At 38.3% G+C, this 18,554-nt stretch overlaps 1 protein-coding gene and 1 pseudogene across 4 annotated transcripts in view; one reads left to right on the forward strand and one right to left on the reverse strand.

Moving 5' to 3' along the window:
• The first annotated feature begins 10,959 nt into the window (after positions 1-10,959).
• Positions 10,960-18,554, forward strand: part of CCDC81 (coiled-coil domain containing 81) — a 41,188-nt gene continuing 33,593 nt past the window's right edge. For 2 of the 4 annotated variants that reach the window (XM_072794949.1, XM_072794950.1), the window contains exons 1-2: positions 10,960-11,440; positions 17,380-17,441. In XM_072794949.1, coding sequence (XP_072651050.1) covers positions 11,362-11,440; positions 17,380-17,441 — 141 coding nt within the window. In that variant the 5' untranslated portion in view covers positions 10,960-11,361. Of the gene's footprint in view, positions 11,441-14,100; positions 14,157-17,379; positions 17,442-18,554 lie in introns of all 4 variants that reach the window. The other 2 variants (XM_072794948.1, XM_072794947.1) reach the window with 2 other exon arrangements.
• On the reverse strand, positions 15,349-16,577 carry LOC140614599 (thymosin beta-4-like; annotated as a pseudogene).

Here is an 18,554-nt window from a genome sequence, read left to right on the forward strand (position 1 = left end):
GATTAGATCTAAATTCTGAGCCATGAAGTCTTTTGAATCCTTTATGCTTTTTTCCAGAGCCACCAGTAGCTTTATAATTGTGCTTCCGAATTGGCTTTCTGATACCGAATTGTAATCCAAATTCTGTAACTCTGTGGGAAAGAGTACTGTTTCTGATTCTTTCTTTTGTGGTTAGATCTTTCTAGTCATTTTGCTCAGTGCAGAGTGGCTAAAAACAAGTTGTACTTGTTAGAAGCGCGAACTCTTCTCTCTGTATCGTTCCAGCTGTTCTCTCTTTAAATCTCAGGTTGAATTCGTAGGTTTTCAGGATGATTTGAAAGTTATCTAGGTAAGTTGGTGGAGACAGGTGACTTGGGGACCCTACTGCTCTGCCATCTTGCCCCAAGCTCCCCCAAAAATGTATTTCTTGTTTGGAATTTTATTTCCTTCATGTGGTATGTGTACTTGGGTTTTGAGAAAAATGGAAAAGATGGTAGTAGATAAAAGTCCTTCAAAACTTGGGAATCAATTTGGGGAAAATCAAAAGGAAGAATAGACACTCTGTATAGGTCTATATCTATTAAAGAAGGTAAATTAGTAATAATCTTCCAAAACAGAAAGCAGTAGGCCTACATGAGTTCACTGGTGAGTTCAACAACAGAATGTTTAATGAGGAAATTATAGATTATCTACAGCCTTTTCTAGAAGACAGAAGCAGAGGGAATACTTCCTAACTCATTTTGAGGCCAGCATTATCCTACCAGACAAAGATATTACAAGAAAAGAAACTACACGTCAACATTTCTTATGAACACAGATACAAAAATCCTCAAAAATAAAATATTAACAAATAAATTCAACAATGTATAAAAAGAATTATATGCCATGAGTAAGTGGGATTTAACCCAGGTATTCAAGGCTGGTTCAATATTTGAAAAATCAAATTATGTAATCCATCATATCAATAGGTTAAAGAAGAAAAATTATATAATCATTTCAATAGATAAAGACAAAATTTGACAAGATTCAACACCTATTTATGACAATAAAATTCTCAGCAAACCAGGAATAGAGGGGGAATATCCTCAACTTGATAAAGGAGACTTACAAAAACCCTACAGTTAATACTTAATGGTGAAAAACTAGAAGTTTTCCTGCTAAGATTAGGAACAAAACAAGAATGTCTCCTCTCATGACTCCTTTTAATTGTACTGGAAATCTTAGTTAATGCAATAAGACAAGAAAAAGAAATAGGGGGACGCCTGGGTGGCTCAGTGGTTGAGCATCTGCCTTTGGCTCAGGTCATAATCCAGGGTCCTGGGATCAAGTCCCATGTAAGGCTCCCTGCAGGAAACCTGCTTCTCCCTCTTCCTATGTCTCTGCCTCTCTCTCTGTGTCCCTCATGAATAAGTAAATAAAATCTTTTTTTTTTTAAAGAAAAGGAAATAGGATGGAAATAGGACGTTCATAGATAAGATGACACAATGTTGTCAAGATGTCAGTTCTTCCTAACTTGATCTATTGATTTAATGTAATCCCATTAAAATACCAGGAAGTAATTTTGTGGATATCAACAAATTGATTCTAAAGTCCATATGATGAGGCGAAAGACCCAAAAGAGCCAATTTAATGTTGAAGAAGAACAAAGTTGGAGGAACAATAGTGCCTAACTCTAAATCTTATTATAAAGCCATAGTAATCAAGACAGTATGATCTTGGCAAAAGAATAGACAAATATATCAGTGAAGCAGAATAGAGAGCCCAGAAATAGACCCACATAAATATAGTCAACTGATCTTTGGCAAAGGAGCAAAGGAGATACAATGGAGCAAAGATAGTTTCTTCAACAAACGATGCCAAACAACTGGTCATTCACACATACAGAAAGAATCTAGACACAAACCTTATACCCATCACAAAAATAACCTGAAATGGATAATAGACCTAAATATAAAGTATTAAACTATGAAATTCCTGGAAGACAACATAGGAGAAAATTTCAATGACCTTAGGTGTGGCAATGGCTTTTTAGGTACACCAAAGGCATGATCCATGAAAAAAAAAAAAGACTTGATAAGCTGTGAGCAGTCATGGAGTAGGGTTCTCTTGCCCTATACCAAATACATTCTTCTAAGTACTCATTAGACCTTTATAGAACTTTACATTGTTCTTTACTCACAAGGTCAATTTACTGTTTTGAAGTCATATGGAGTCCATAGGCAGGAAGCAAGCACTAGGGTTTTCGTCTAATTAACTCTTTCCCTTGCCCTGTATAAAAGCAGAGCTAGACTGCATAAGCCATAAAGTGACAGAGTATCTCAGGAGAGATTCTCCTGGTTTCTTTGTCTTTTGGATAAGTCACTCTTTAACCCACAGAATAAAGAAATTTCAACTCTTAGTTTCTTTTGTGTCTCATAAATTCCTTGCATAATCTACTCATTGGTTATATACACGTGGTCCTTCTTTTCTCCCCCATTTGTCTCTGCAGGGAGAGATGTTCTGTAAGGTGAGAGAGAGCAAAGGGAATCCACTGAGTGCTTCCCAGCTGCAGCTGGTTTTCTTTTAAAATACCTGAAATTAGTATGCTATTTTGAGGATTGATTTCTATTCTAGGACTACCCAATCTAATCTACATTAGAAATGTCTAATCTTCCTACTGGCATTTGCAAAGGACCCTCATGTTAATTGCACATGGCTCTACTTAAGCCACCTGACTAAGCTAGGATTTAAATGTTTCTCCTCAATGCTCAGGTTTATTCTCTGATAATGGGATGGGAGGATGTATAGCCTCATATTATGCCCCAACACAAGTCTGACTTTTAGTTGTTTGACAAACTTGTAAGCAGACAAGACCACAGATACTGACTTGAACTATCTTAAGGAGAAGGGGATTATTGAGAGACAATTAGGAAGCAGACAGTGTAATCGGATCTGGGAGACTGACTTGGAATTGGGCAGGAATCAAGGGGGTTTTGAAGCCCTGGTCATTAGGAATCTTGGCACTTATCATAAGCAGAATAGTGAGGAGGGGACTCCATCCCTGAAGTGCACATCTTCCAGACTTTTCTGTTGTTTCTCTCACTGGCTTAACATTCTGAGTCTAAGAAAGAGCATCTGATAACATAATCTGATAATGTGTCACATGCTTGGTGCCTGGCTCTGCTGAGTCAAGGAGGGCAAGGATCTGTTTCCTTCAGCTTCAGTAATGGAGTGTGGTCACCAGGAATTACTGCCCCACAGAGATTACACACAGTCTGGATGTGTGAATTTCATTTTAAAAAAGTTTTTATTTATTTATTCATGAGAGACACAGAGAGAGGCAGAGACATAAGCAGAGGGAGAAGCAGGCTCCCTGCGGGGAGCCTGACACCGAACTTGATCCCAGGACCCTGGGATCATGACCTAAGCCGAAGGCAGACACTCAACCACTGAGCCACCCAGGTGTCTCAGTCTATTCTTTTTTTATTTGTTGTGTCATGTTCCAATGTATGAATGTGCCATAGTTTGTTTATACTGTTAATGGATGTTTTAGATTGTTGGCAGTTTTTGGCTACTAGGAATAAAGCTGTTATAAACATTCTTGAACAAATTTTTATAGACACACAACTCAATATGTTATTTTGGGGAGGGTATACTTAGAAGTGGAATTGCTGCATCATAAGATAGATGTATGTTTAGCTTCCTTTTTTGAGAAGTTCTTGTTCAAGAATTTTGCCCATTTTAAAAGCTTTCTTTCTTTCTTTTTTTTTTTTTATAAGATTTTATTTATTTATTCATGAAAGACACAGAGAGAGGCAGAGACACAGGCAGAGGGAGGAGCAGTGGGACATGGGACTCAATCCCAGGACTCTAGGATCACGCCCTGGGCCTAAGGGAGGTGTTTAACCACTGAGTCACCCAAGTGTCCCTCTTTGTCATTTCTTAATGGTGCTCTTTGAAGAACAAAACCTTTAAAATTTGATAAAGTCCCATTTATCACATTTTTAACTTATGTAATTCATGCTTTTGGTGTCCTAAGAAACATTTACTTAACCTAAATATAAGATTTCTCTCTTATGTTTTAAAACATGTTTTAAAATCTTCGAGGAGGTTTATAGTTTTTGCTTCTAGATTTAGTTCCATAATCCATTTTAAATTAATCTTTGTGTGATGTGAATTGGCTAACCAAGTTATCACACATTGCCTAAAGTCATTTACATTTAAATTCTTTTCAGAGCTTTCTTATTGACCAGTAGTCTTCACTTAAAAAAAAAAAAAAATCCAGAAGTATTCCTTTGACTATAGAATACACATTTTGTTTTGCTCATGTATAATGGTATAATATAATAGTGAAATTAGGCAAGTAACTGTAAGTTAAGAATTTTTGGTAACTATGAAATCTTATTTTAGTTTTTCTCATTATTTCTTTTAAAATTTTGGGAATTTCCTCTATTAGTATTTATCATCATTATTCCTGTTTTTATCAATTAAAATTTAAGCTCAGAAATATAATTTTTTCAGCCATACAAAAGATTTATGCTAATATTAGGTGTTAATGCAGGTTTTCAATGCCAAACTTTTCATCTCAGCACATGTGAAATAGAAAAAAATTACAAAATGTTTATAAGAAGAGCGAGTCAGATTATTATAGCATAAATATCACCTTTCTATTCACAAACAGATGTGATATACATGGGTATTATTATCATATTTATTATTCATTGAGGTCACATCTATTAAACATGGGAAAGTCCTATCGTATGACTTATATCCTATAAATAATCCAGGCAGAATGGTGTGCTACTTATTTCTTGAAATGCTCTGTTTTCAAATAGTCTGATTTGATGAGTTTTGCTATTTTCCTTTTTGGATGATCATTCTATAGGTTAGTCTCAAAATATTCTCATTTGTTACATTAGCTAATTTACCTTTTTTCAATTGTGTTATATCTTTGCCATTTCATCCTCAGAAAGCTATAAACAGCTGTCATTGTCAGTGACATTAATCATCCTGTGGCTAGCCTTACAATGGTTAGCACTTATCCATTTGTTTATTTGTTTGTTTGTTTATTTTTAAAAACTTTATTTATTTATTTATTTGAGAGAAAGAGAGCGCGTGCACACACATGAGGGATTGGGGAGTAGAGGAGAGGAAGAGAAGCAGACTCCCCTCTGAGCAAGGAGCCTGATGTGGAGCTTGAACCCAGGACCCTTAGATCATTACCTGAGCTGAAGGGAGCTGCTTCACCGAGTAAGTCACCCAGGCACCCCAGCACTTATCCTTTTAGTCTGTTGGATTTCCTTCATTTCCCTCGGAAATTTCTCTGATTTTAGTTGCCACCTCAAATATGGATTTTTTTATGCCATGTAGTGAAATATGAGCTTCATCTTAATATAGTACTGGAGAATATAATACTCTGTGAATGATCAGGTCATCATCTTATTCCAAGGTCCTCAGGAATCATCCACACCTTCCAGATAAAGCCCAAAACTCTTTGCTTAGCACTCAGACAAATCATCTCAGTTATAAGTAATGTTCCTCTCCTTGTTATTCCATTACATTGTCTTCATACCTCTGACATGAGGGGTTGGGGAGTAGAGGAGAGGAAGAGAAGGAGGAAGAGAAGCAGACTCCCCTCTGAGCAAGGTGCCTGATGTGGAGCTTGAACCCAGGACCCTTAGATCATTACCTGAGCTGAAGGGAGCTGCTTCACCGAGTGAGTCTCCCAGGCACCCCAGCACTTATCCTTTTAATCTGTTGGATTTCCTTCATTTCCCTCAGAAATTTCTCTGATTTTAGTTGCCACCTCAAATATGGATTTTTTATGCCATGTAGTGAAATATGAGCTTCATCTTAATACAGTACTGGAGAATATAATACTCCAGTATTATATAATGTGTCTTTATAATAGAGCTGCAGTGCACAAGCCCTTAATTTATATGACTTCAAATCTAAGTAGAGCAGAAAGAAAATAAATTTAAACGGTTCAGTTTTAACCACTAGTCCTGAATCCGTTAGTGTAGACAGAGAAGCTGAAGCCCTATGAATGATGTAGCGTATGGGATTGTTATGAGCATTAGCCCTTATGTAATTGTAGGGGCTGCTTCAGCAGCCTGTCTGGTGTTGGGCCTGCAGTCAGCAGGAACAACAGTCAGGAAGGAAAGATGGTCATGAAATGGGGGAGAATAAAAAAAGATTGGATTTGGTGAGGATAAGCCAGAAACCACGAGGAAAAACTAGAACCTATAAGAACAAATTAGGACTTGCATTAGTCTCTTTTGTATCTAACTTCAGTGATACATGTGACTTGTAGGATAAGGTGGTGTCTTTGGCCACACTGTTGAACAGGCATCTAGTTTAGGATTCAGAGTAGCTGAGAGAGGAGAGCTGATGGGAGCTGGAGAGCCGTGGCCATGCCCACGTGGTAAGCCAGCAGATCAGTGCCTGGCCCTACAATGATCTTCAGAGCATAAACATATCTTATGTTTTACTTCTGCCTTTCAAATCTCACACAAATTTATCTCTTTACTAACTCTAACCTAGAATCATACAGGGAAGGGAATTCTGGGAAATGCAATTCCATCTTAGCTAAGTTAATGTGGTAGAAAGCCACCAGAAGCCCACTTCTGCCTAAGCCCTTGAGTAAACAAGGGATTGGAGAGATGCATCTGGTATATTTTCAGTCTGTCTCAGTTTCCAAGTACCTATAGTGTAAGCATCTCACTGTGCGGAGTGCAATGCTACTATTCAACTATTTAGTTGAATTTTTCAGACAAGATTGCTTTCCTAATCATAAGCCAATTGCTTCATTACATGCTCACAAGAAAGTGATTTGATCCAAAGCTGGAGGGAAAACTGGCTGGATTGGGTCTATGAACCAAGAGATGCTATGTGGGTCTCTAACATGGTACCTTCCTAAGAAGTTATTTCTAAAGTAACTTGGCTCATTTATTGAATTTTCAATTTACACATTATCTTTGGAACCCAATCCTGGTTTTAGAACTTTTTTCAATAAATATTTGTTAAATGGTGAATGAATGGTATAGGGGTTTCTTTTGTATTCCTCTTACCAACTAGCAAAGTGCTTGACATGTATTAGATATTTAATAGATGTGAGTTAAATTATTTATTGAAAATTTTTATTGTATTGTGTAATATTAAAACAAGAATATTACAAATATTTTCCTTTTTAATAGGTTGAGAAGTTGCCCTTGGTACAAACCACTGGATGTTGTGTATGTTTTGAGGTCTGGGTAAAAGTGACTGCCCATTCAATGGTAGTTTTGCAAGGTGAGTTGAAGCTTGTACAAAAGTAAATGTATATTAAAGTACTTTGAAAAACTTTGGCCCAGTTTGTTTCTATCTCTCTCTGTCCTCTGTTGCTCTTGTTTGCAAATTATCTTTAAAATATTACTACTAAGAGGGGACACCTGGGTGGCTCAGTGGTTGGGCATCTGCCTTCGGCTCAGGTCATGATCCCGGGGTCCTGGTATTGAGTCTCACACTGGGCTCCCAGCAGGGAGTCTGCTTCTCTCTCTGCTTGTGTCTCTGCCCCTCTCTGTGTGTCTCTCATAAATAAATTAATAAAATCTTTAAAAAAATATATTACTGCTAAGATAATCCATGCTCTTGGTAAACAGTAAGTAAAGGAGAAAAGTTAACCTAAAAGTTCTCTGAACTGCTCTCCACACGAAATTCCATACTATCCCAAAATAGCCACTGTTAATATTTTTATGTCTTTCCTCAAATATTCTATGAATTTATAAACATATATATGAATACACATATATATTTATATGTATACTTGAAACAAATAGCATATTATTAATACAATTCTGCAAGTTTTCACTTAATATATCTTGAAACTAAAAAAAAATAAAAAATATATCTTGAAACTTTTAAAATATCAGCACATAAATGTACAACTTTCTTTTTTTTTTAAGATTTTATTTATTTATTCATGAGAGACACAGAGAGAGAGATAGATAGAGAGAGAGGCAGAGACACAGGCAGAGGGAGAAGCAGGCTTCATGTAGGGAGCTCAACGTGGGACTCAATCCCAGGTCTCCAGGATCACACCCTGGGCTGAAGGTGGCACTAAACCGCTGAGCCGCCCGGGCTGCCCAGTGTACAACTTTCTTTTAAGCAAACTCTTAAAATGTATTCCAAAGTACAATTTACAATTTAACTAGTTCCCTGTGATGGTTATCTTAGGTTAATTCTAAGAATTAGCATTACAAACGATGTTTTATATATTTCTTTGTCTGTACCATGCAGGTGTATCCAAAGAGCAAATTCTGTAAGCAGTGGAATTACAAGGTTTGCTTGAGCTTTGTTATCAACTAAAGGGTATGTATTTTCAGGATACATGTTTATAGCTCATTTAAAGTTGCTAGTAAACACTGAGTCGCATGTATCTCCACAGCTTCTTTTGTCAAGAGACTTTTGGTAAAAGGAAAAGATGTTGAAAGAAAAGTCTTTGCCTTTATCATTTGCAGATCTTCCTTCGGTCATCTATAATTCACTAATAATTAGCACTAATTTCATAACCATTGTTTGAAAGTGAAGACAACTTTTCTGGAGACTAGAAGTGTCATCACCATGTTTAGGTTAATCTAATCTATTATTCTAAGAAACTAATATATTTTTTCAACTTCATTATCTTAAGATTGAATAATAATCCTGACATGACCACTAAAAAGTAGCTGGCTCAGCAATTGTCAAGACAGCTGTCACAAAAGAGTTTGCCCATTATTTGCTGCTGGCCCATTCCACAACCTTCCCTGGTTATTTCCCCAAAGAATTTGAGACAGCCTATTCTGCAGACAAGTGCTTGAGGACTAAACAGGATAGACTGCCCTCATAGACTAAGGGCAGAAGGCAGGTCATAAAGGAGAGAGTGGGAGGAAATTATTTTTCCAAGAAACCAGCTTATGAAAGGCCTAAAACCCAGTTCTGAGCTTCTTATTAGAAGGTGGAGAGAGAAAGGCTGAGTTATGGAGCTTGTCATTTTCCAGCACAGAGGTTCTCAGTCCTATTAGACACAACGATTCTTTTTTATAACAAATATTTTGCCTGAGCGCCTTATTACTATCTAAAGTGAAGTTTATGGATAATACAGCTTATTTACCCATACCACTTAAAAATGAATATAAATGGGACACCTGAGTGGCTCAGTATTTTAAGTATCTCATCTAACTCTTGATCTCAGCTCAGGTCTTCACCTCAGGGTTGTGAATTCAAGCCCCACCCTGGGCTCCATACTGAACGTGGAGTGTACTTACAAAAAATGAATATAAAGTCAGAGCTCTAGTATAATGTAAGTAATGTATAGTAAAATAATATATGGGAGCTGGAGAGCTGTGTGTTCAGGCATGACTATGCTGGAAGGCCAATGAAGTTGCCACATCCTTATACCAACAGGAAGAATCACTATGAATGCCACAGCTACAAATGCAGTCTGGCTTAGGTGTGTTGGCTACTCAACTGCCACCAGCCTCATCAACTGTAATGATTATAGTTTTCCTAAATAGTGAAGAATTCTTAAATCCTGAAAAGAAAGGTGTAATCTTTTCTCAGTTTACTTGGATTTTGAATTTCTAGGATATTAAGTGATATTGAAACTAAGTAAAAACTTCTTCATATTTGCACTTAAAGTGGATTTTTTTTCTAGGTTCATAAGTAGCCTTTTCTTTTCTTACATAGAAATCTGATGAGATATTGCAACATAGTACAGAATGTGGAACAGTCTTCACTGTACAGGACTGTAGTGTACATTGCAGGCCATCAGGCACCCCTAATTTCTGTTCACACTAAGTGCCAGAGGTTTCTCCCTCCAACCACCATTGCAATAGTCACTTTGGAAATCTGCTTGGCATTATATGTTAAAATCTGCATTTCCTGTGACCCATAATCTACTCCTAATTGTATACACATCAGAAATGAGTATGGATGTACATCAAAAGTTTTGTTGAAGGATGTTTGCAGCAACATTATTCCTATTAGCCCTCAAATGGAAATAACTCATATGTTCCCTCAGTAATGGAACGGATAAATAAATTGTGTCATATTCATACACAGGAATAATATACAACAGTGAAAACGAACAAATTGCTACCACCGAAACCATGGAGAATCTTACAAACATCATGTTGAGGGACAGAGCCACAAATAAAATAATACATACTATATGATTCCAAAAGTTGAAACACAGATAAAACAGATTTATAGTATTTGTTGGAATAATGGCTGGAGGAGGAGTGAGATGTTTCTGTGGTGCTGACAGAACTTCTCCCTCCCTCCCTCCCTCCTTTTTTCCTTCCTCCTTCCCTCCCTTCCTTCCTCCTCCCTCCTTTCTTTTTTCCAGTTATCATTTATTTTTATCAACACAAGTTAGTATCCTGTGGAACACACTCTGGGAAAACTCTTTGTGTGACTTTAGTTTTATTAACTCCCAGTTTTCATAGAGAACCTCAGAGGGTTAGGGTAGCCTGCCTAATCCTAAGTGAGTAGTGAGTGGTGGATGCAAGAGTTCTATTTCTTGGCCTGGGTGGGGCTCACGTGTGTGTTCACTTTGGGATAATTCATTATCAGCAGAGGGGAGACTGACTATTACAACAAGTCATCCTACAGGATGACGTTCGTGCAGTGTACAGGGAATTAAAAAATGACCGTAATTACAGAAACGTCCGTTTCTCTCCCCAGCCCTCCAGGGAAAACCAAACGCGAGAAACAAAATCCAGTTCAAACTCCAGCCCTCCCGCAGATCTGCAGACGCAAACGTCCACGCCGGGGTTAGAAAGTATTTCCGAACGGGTGCAAGGTGGTTACAGAAGCAACCAAGTCTCTTCGCTGCCCCGGGGAAGAAGGGAAAGGAAAAGATAAACACGGAGTTACCCCCCAGCCTTGCCGTTGGGCGCTCCGGAATCACCCTGGCAACGTGGGCCGCGACCCACCCTGGGGGGCGGAGCCAAGGCCCCGGGTTGACACCCTAGCAACGCCGCAAGCCTTTGTCGCGTCTTAGCAACACGTCTCGCCACCCTGCGGCTGGCCTACCCTCCCTTCCCTGCTCTGGGCTCGCTCCCGCTCACCCTGTCATTGGGCCTCTCGGTGTCCTCTCAGTGTCCCCAAAGGCTTTCATGTGCATCCTGGTGCAGGACAGCCCTCGGGGTTCCTGCGGTGGGAGCCCCTCAGGAGGAACCAGGGCAGTGGGAGGGACAGTGAGAAAGAACACTTAAGAAATAAGGAAAAAATAAAATCAAGATTTGGTAATTTTTACTTTTAAGAGACATCCGTAGCTCTGTGGAGAAGGGATTGGAGGGTGGGAAAAATCACTTTTGTACAAACTCCATAAAAAGAAGAGACCTGTTGAGGACTGAGCACCGATCCAACTAGAAAGCTGCGATGTTGGACACTATCATCCCTTCCATGCAGGACCAGGGCAGGCAGGTGCTGCCTACCCTGCTGTCGCTCAGCCAGGAGGGTAAGTACTTGATAAGGGGTGAGTGCCCTGGGGGCTGGATCTTCACCTGCTGCGAGGAGGAGGTGGAAAACCTCCTTCCCTATCCACTGGAGTGGCTATGTTGTCTTGGAAACGGGCTGGTAATCTCAGCAGGCTCATATTGGATACCCAGAGACAGTTTCTTTATTGACTGCCTTAATGAGCGAAAGGGGCCAACTGAGGATTTTGATAAAAGAGATAATGTATTAACTTGGGGACCAGGGCAAAGTGAGTGCTCAATAAATGTTAGCTAAAAGCAACCACCCCAAATGGCTGCTCCTCAGACATCATGCAAAGAAAACGGGTCAGGTGATGCAGGGCCTAGTAATCATATTAAAGATGGTAGCCTTTATTTTAAGCCTGACTGAAGGCTGTTGAGTGTTTTGCATGGGGCTAAAGGAGGAGTTGAATGACATGATCAAGTTTGTGTTTTGAGAAGATTGCTCTGGATGCAAAGTGGAGAATGAACTGGAGTGTCAAGAATGCCTAGAACAGTAACTTAAGTGAAAGTGAATAGTAGTTTGGTCTAAAATGGTAGCAGTAAAAGTGGAGAGAAGTAGACAGACCAAAAGGCTATTTACAGGTAAACTCTACAGGTAGTGGACTGGATAGGAGGGTGGGAGAGGAAGGAAGTCTCAAGGATGAGTTCTGAGTTCCTGGCTCATATAACTGAATAGATGGTGGTGCCAGTCATTGAGATCAAAACCCTGGCTAACAGCATAAGATTCAAGGGAAGGAAGGTCCTGTTTTGAGCACATGACGTGTCTTTTGTGAGATATCCAAAGAAGCAGTTGGATACACATGTCTAGAACCTGAAAACAGGGAGGGTGTCTGGGCTTCTAAAAAAAACACGTGGGAGTCATCAGCATATTGGCAGTCATTAAAGCCCTGGGTATGGATGTGACTGCCTAAACAGAGTCTGGAGTGAAGACCGAAAGCTGAGGGCTGTACATTTGAAAATTCCAACACTTAAAGGCTGAGTTGAGGAAGATTACCTTACAAAGGAGACAGAGAAGAAATGGCTAGACAGGTAGGAAGAGAACCCAGGAGACAGTAGTGTGGAGCCAATGGAGAGGTGTTTAAAGGAGGAGAGAGCGATCACTAGTGTTAGATAAGACTGAAGGGTGGGAGAGGTGAAAATTAAACATATCTATTGAATTTATGGACAAGGGGACCATTGGGGACCGCTCAGCAAGAGCTTTATTGGTTGAACAACAGAAACACAAGTCAAATGACTACTTATTAACGTTCACAAATGAACCATTGTAAGGAGATGAGGATGAACTTTCAATCTCAGCAAAACACATAAATTAACTTTTCATCATTGTATATATCAAGTTCTGTTGCTTCCACGTGTTTCACCAAAGTTTACTATAATGTAATTAGGGTACTTAGAATGCCCAGTCATCATTTAATGGATGAGAACTGTTCAAATTATTGAAGACTACATATAGCTAGCCATCTGCAGAGGCAGGAAGGCCACACATTGATCTTTCCATTGCAGTGTGCTCTGGGAGTATGTTTCTTTGTTCAAATCACTCTTGAATATTTTGCTTTTTTGTGTCAGTATTTTAATTTTAGAAGAGGTCTTATGAAGTCAGGGAACTTTTATATTTGGTATTAACATCTATTTCAAGCATATATTATCCTATAATTTACATAATGGACACTTAGTTCCTTTTTATAATGATCATATGTAAAATAAGTATTCCTGCTACTTGGCACTGTGTTTAAAAATATGATTTTGAATGCATAAAACGTTTAGAATTGGAAGTCAAATGATGGTTGAACCGAGTATAGAAGAAATGTCCAGGGATTATTTCTTTATAATAGTGATTTTTGGTATTTCAGTATTTGATTAAAATAAATAACCCCAGGTTTCTCTAAAATATAAAAGTAGCATATTCTTTAACTTGTGTTTTAGACTGGATTACAGTTTCTATTTTGAGATTTAGTGATGTCCTCTGACTTTAGGATGTCAGAAAAATCAAAGTTAAAAATCATAGTTTGTAAGATTTTCAAATCCATCTATTCCAGTTGAAGTGCAGGACCCTAAAGCTTCCTAAAGGAAATTATGTGCAGGTTTTCTTTGTCTTCAGTAAGAAGTAGCAAATTTCAGTTTAGAGTTATAGACTCTCCTCTTACATAATTTATCCATTAGATTGTATAGAGTAAAACAACATGACTTGAATATACCATCCAAGTGAAGACAGATGATCCTCAAATTTCCAGTTAAGCTCCATCAAGTCTTTTCATTAGGGTTTGGTTGCAAGCGATATAGTTTCTCCTGGCTCTAATTAAATCATTTCCTTTTGGAATAGATTGCTTTCCTGAAATTTGAGTTATGTATCATGAGTCTAGGTGAAATGACTTAACAGTTTGGACTTAGTAACTTTGAAAGATCTCTGTGTAAATCCGGGTATGGAGATTCTGTATTATTAGTAATTTAATGACATTTTTGGTCATGAATGAAAAATTTTATTTAGTATACAATTGGGATTGGTTGAAAGATCTTCTTAGTGCTTAGCAGCCAGAAGTAGAATTCTTTTGTCTATCGTAGTGGGAAGGAGTGGGGAATACAGTAGGATAGAGCAGGATAGAGAAAATACTTGGTTATAATAAACTGTGTTTCTGTGATTTAGTGTGAAGGGAAGAATCACTTGGCTTACTGTAGCATGCAGCCCTAGTTTTCTCGGTGGTAAGTGAATTTCCATCACCCAACTTATTCCCAGATGCCCATGAGAATCACTGGTACTTCTCATTGCCTAACCTATTCCTTTTGTAGCATATTAATAAAAATACTTATAACCTTGATATTCTGGAATTAAAAGACTGTAATTTCCCTGCTTTAGGTAGTGGTTTAAGCCATTAGAAATAAAAGTTATACCAATAAATCAAGCAGTTTCCAAAGTTGGGAAAGAATTGGTCTTTTGTCACCAACTGTATCCATATTCCAATGTGGCAACCTGGTAAATGTCACTGTTCTTGATCTTTTGTTTGGAGAATTAAAACATAACACTCTTGATTTGCAAAGAGTTCCTCACTGGAAAGTATCTTTTTTTTTTTTTTAAAGAAAAGTATTTTTTTTAAAGATTTTATTTATTTGAGAGAGAGAAAGAGAGCACATACTTGCCCATGAGCAGGGGGAGAGGCAGAGGGAGAGAAAGTTAAGCAGATTCCATGCTGAGTGCAGAGCCCAACATGGGGCTCAATCCCACAACCCTGAGATCCTGACCTGAGCCCAAATCAGGAGTCAGATACTGAACCAACTGAGCCACTCAGGCGCCCCTGGAAAGTATCTTTATAAGCTGAAACCCACCTTGGGGCCCAAGTTCCTGCTCCGCTGTGTCGGGTATACTTGGACCCAAGCTCGAGCTTCTTAATAAACATTCGTGTGTTTGGAAAAAAAAAAAAAAAAAAGAAAGTATCTTTAATACACATAATTAGGTTTGGAATGGAGATATCAAGACAGACTTAATTTTCTGCATTTCCTTTTTTTCCTTTTCTAGGCTTAAATTTTTTATTTGCATATAAAAAATTGTGCATTCCCATAATTAAAATCATTTGAACAAAAAAATAGCACTCTGATTAAACTGCATTTTATAGCCTGCAGGACACCTCAGACCAGCTTCGTTTTTAGATTTTACTGTTCTCCCACCCAGCTTCTTCCATTACCAACATCCAAGTTCTTTTCCTTCCCTGCCAGCCAGCCAGGCAGATGGAAGAGGCAAGCGTGGCTTTCGTTGTCAGTAGTTCTCGATTCTTTGGTGTCAAAAGGGGCAGCATAGTCATTTAAACTTGATCCAACTTCTTTGCATCTGACAAAGTTAAATAGCTAAAAGAAGGCACTACTTGTGGAACGTGTGGTGCATACTGGCATGCATGCCTCATTAAGATTCGCCTGCTTGCTTCTTCTGTTCAGTCGTTTCTTTTGAAAGCAGTGAGTTTTTCTCCTGCGTTTCTGTCTTCTTCAATTTCAACATATCAAATTTCTCACTCTAAGCCATATTGGGTTTGTCAGACTTGGTTGCAGAAGAAGTGGAGCAAGGCACAGGAGCCAGCGAAGTCTGGTTTGCACAGTGGCCACCGCCAAGTCTTTGTATTTCTAAATATTAGTTATACCTAGAGTATACCTTTATATCACATATTTAACGCTAGTTATTGGCAACTACTTATTTTTCTACCAGTTTTTCTTTGGGGGGGTGGGCGGAAACACAACTCAGAACAAGAAAAACAAAGAAGACCTCTCTCTGATCATTCAAAGCAGAAGTGAGAAGTCTGTGCACTGATTCAAAGTAAAGTCCCTTGGGTCCCGACCCAAAGGTCTGTTGTTAAAAATAATTGTTTTAGACATAATATTAATATATTTGTTGAAATAAAAAACATAGATCAGAAGCAGTAAATTAGGATTAGGGAGGGGTTCTGCAGAGCACTAGCAGCAGGGAGAGGTGACAGCTGGTAGTCTAAGAGTAACAAATGAGAATGAAAAGTAAGTCAAGGGGTGCCTGGGTGGCTCAGTCAGTTAGGTGTCTACCTTCCGCTCAAGTCATGATCCCGGGGTCCTGGGATTGTGCCCCCTGCTCAGAGGGAGTCTGCTTCCTCTCCCCGTCCTCCACTTGTGCTCCTTTCCTCTCCCTCTCTCTCTAACAAATAGATAAAATAATTTTTAAAAAAGCAAATAAAAAATATGGTGATCAAAAAAAATATGGTGATCATTTTGCAATATGTACAAATAGCGTATCATGTTGTACACCTGAAACTAACATAAATCTTTTTTTAAAAAGATTTTATTTATTTATTCACGAGAGACACAGAGAAAGAGAGGCAGAGACAGAGGCAGAGGGAGAAGCAGGCTCCCTGCAGGGAGCCCGATGCAGGACTCGATCCTGGGACCATGCCCTGAGTTGAAGGCAGATGCTTAACTGCTGAGCCACCTAGGCGTCCCTAAATCAACATAATCTTATGTGTCAATAGAATCTCAATTTAAAAAATACATTGTTTTATAGGTTAGTAATTATGTTATATGGGCATAAGACATTTAAAAAATACTGAAAGCTACTACATACTACTCAGTGTTGATAGATTCAGTTCACCAACCAGTATAGGTCCCTGCTGTCATGGAGTTTATCATATGGGCAAGGTTGTGGAAAAAGATGATAAATGAGTGCGTACACACACATACACACACACGTGCAATCTCTATAAAGAGCCCCCCCCCCCCGCGAAAAAAGAGAATTAAGCAAAAACAGAAGTATAGAGACAGTTAATGTACAGATAACAGCCTTTCATGCCTTAATGGTGCTTGCCTTTATTTCTGTGTTACATAATGGTATAAGAATGAAGGTTTATATTGCTCAGATGCCACAGAGTAGACACTCCTTAAATCATTTTTGAATGGGTCATTAAGAAAAGGTGAGAGTGAAATAGGTAATGGGGATTAAGGGGTGCACTTATGATGAGCACCAGGTGTTGTATGGAAGTGCTGAAACACTAAATTGTACACTGGAAACTAACATTACACTGTATGTTAACTAACTGGAATTTAAATAAAAACTTTAAAAAGGCTAGATTATACTTGGTTAGCTCTATTTATAGAATAAGAGGAACTCTGTCACACTTTTATAGAATTTATAGAATTTCCTTTATTGAGTAAAAGGAAATGTGTGATAGGGTTTCCTCTATCCTAGAAAGATTTTATTCAAAAATTTGTTTATTATTATTAAGCACATTTTGGAACTTAAAAGGTGAGCTTTAGTCACTAGGAAAATTAACTTTGGGGAATGACCTTATTTTCTGCTAATTCTGAATTAATTAGGAATTAGTATTATTTGATTCTGCATTTCATATTTACTTTTTATTTACTAGGACTAGATAGTAGCACATGAGAGCTTAAAATATTTTTTATTTCCTTTGAATTTCAGAAGTCTCTACTATCTGGGCGAATGTTTCAGGATTTGTGGAACGGCAGCTATCCCTACACAAGGTAAGATTTATACTTTAGGTTTAATGCAAGAGTCCAAAAGGTCTTTTCTCCTTAGTCTTGTATAATTTTACTGTGAGCAAGATAGCTATCCAATTTAACTTTCAGTCCTGTAATTTTATGATATACTTATGGATAATAGATTTAACAAACATGGATTTTATTCGTAGGTAATGAATTTGTAAAAGTTCTGCTCTTGTAGTGATAGCAAGCAGAACACTGATTAGCCTGGCTATGTGTAGAGGAACTAGATGTATTCTGTTTTTCTGTGACCTGAGAGTTCCTGGCATAGCTGTAGAAGGATATGCTGTTTCCTATCTTGCGCCTTTACATGGAATGGGTTTTAACTGAAGTACAAGAAGACATTCAGGGACTGAACTCAACTTGCCAAAAATGAGGAACTTTGCCCAGCTTTGAATTTGGATGTGATAAAACTGGACAGAATCTTGAGGAGTTTGGAGGGAGTTGGGAAATTGTGGAACTTTTATATGCTACCCAGAGGTCCCAATATGACTGATAGCCCTTTGGCTAAATTCATCCTTCAGAATTACTTTGTTTGGTCTGATATTTGAATTAGTCACCACCACCTAAAATTTGGACAGTTTACATGAAATTTTGGATCTGTTTCAATCTTTTCTTGAAAAATCAGCAGATTTAATAATACCGGTTTTCCATTCCTGCACAATGACACTGGGCTGGAGCCAACAATGGGCTCTTGCCTTTGGATAGGGTTTGTACTTTCTGGCTACTGCGTCCTCTGATTGGCTACCTTCACTCCCTTACATTCTTTCATGGCGCCTGTAGGCATTTGTAATCCTTGATGTATGATATTTCCAGGGAGACAGAGACCTAGTTTGAGAGCCAAAAGCATTTGCTTCTACCCATCAGCCAAGATCACTACACTGCAGCATATGCCTTGGATGCTGGATTGTCTGATTTTAAATAAGAGACAAAACCTAAAAGAGGGAATGAGAAAGCAAAGATTCTTATGGCCTCTTAAATTCCTTCTCTGTATGGCAAATGATTAAAATTTAGAATTTCACACAACTTAGGACAAGAGGAATCTTAAACATAGATTAAAAGTAGCTGCAGCCTCCATACAAGCTTTCTTAGTCT

The sequence above is a fragment of the Canis lupus genome, chromosome 23 (genome assembly GCF_048164855.1).
Source record: "Canis lupus baileyi chromosome 23, mCanLup2.hap1, whole genome shotgun sequence".
Lineage (NCBI taxonomy): Eukaryota > Metazoa > Chordata > Mammalia > Carnivora > Canidae > Canis > Canis lupus.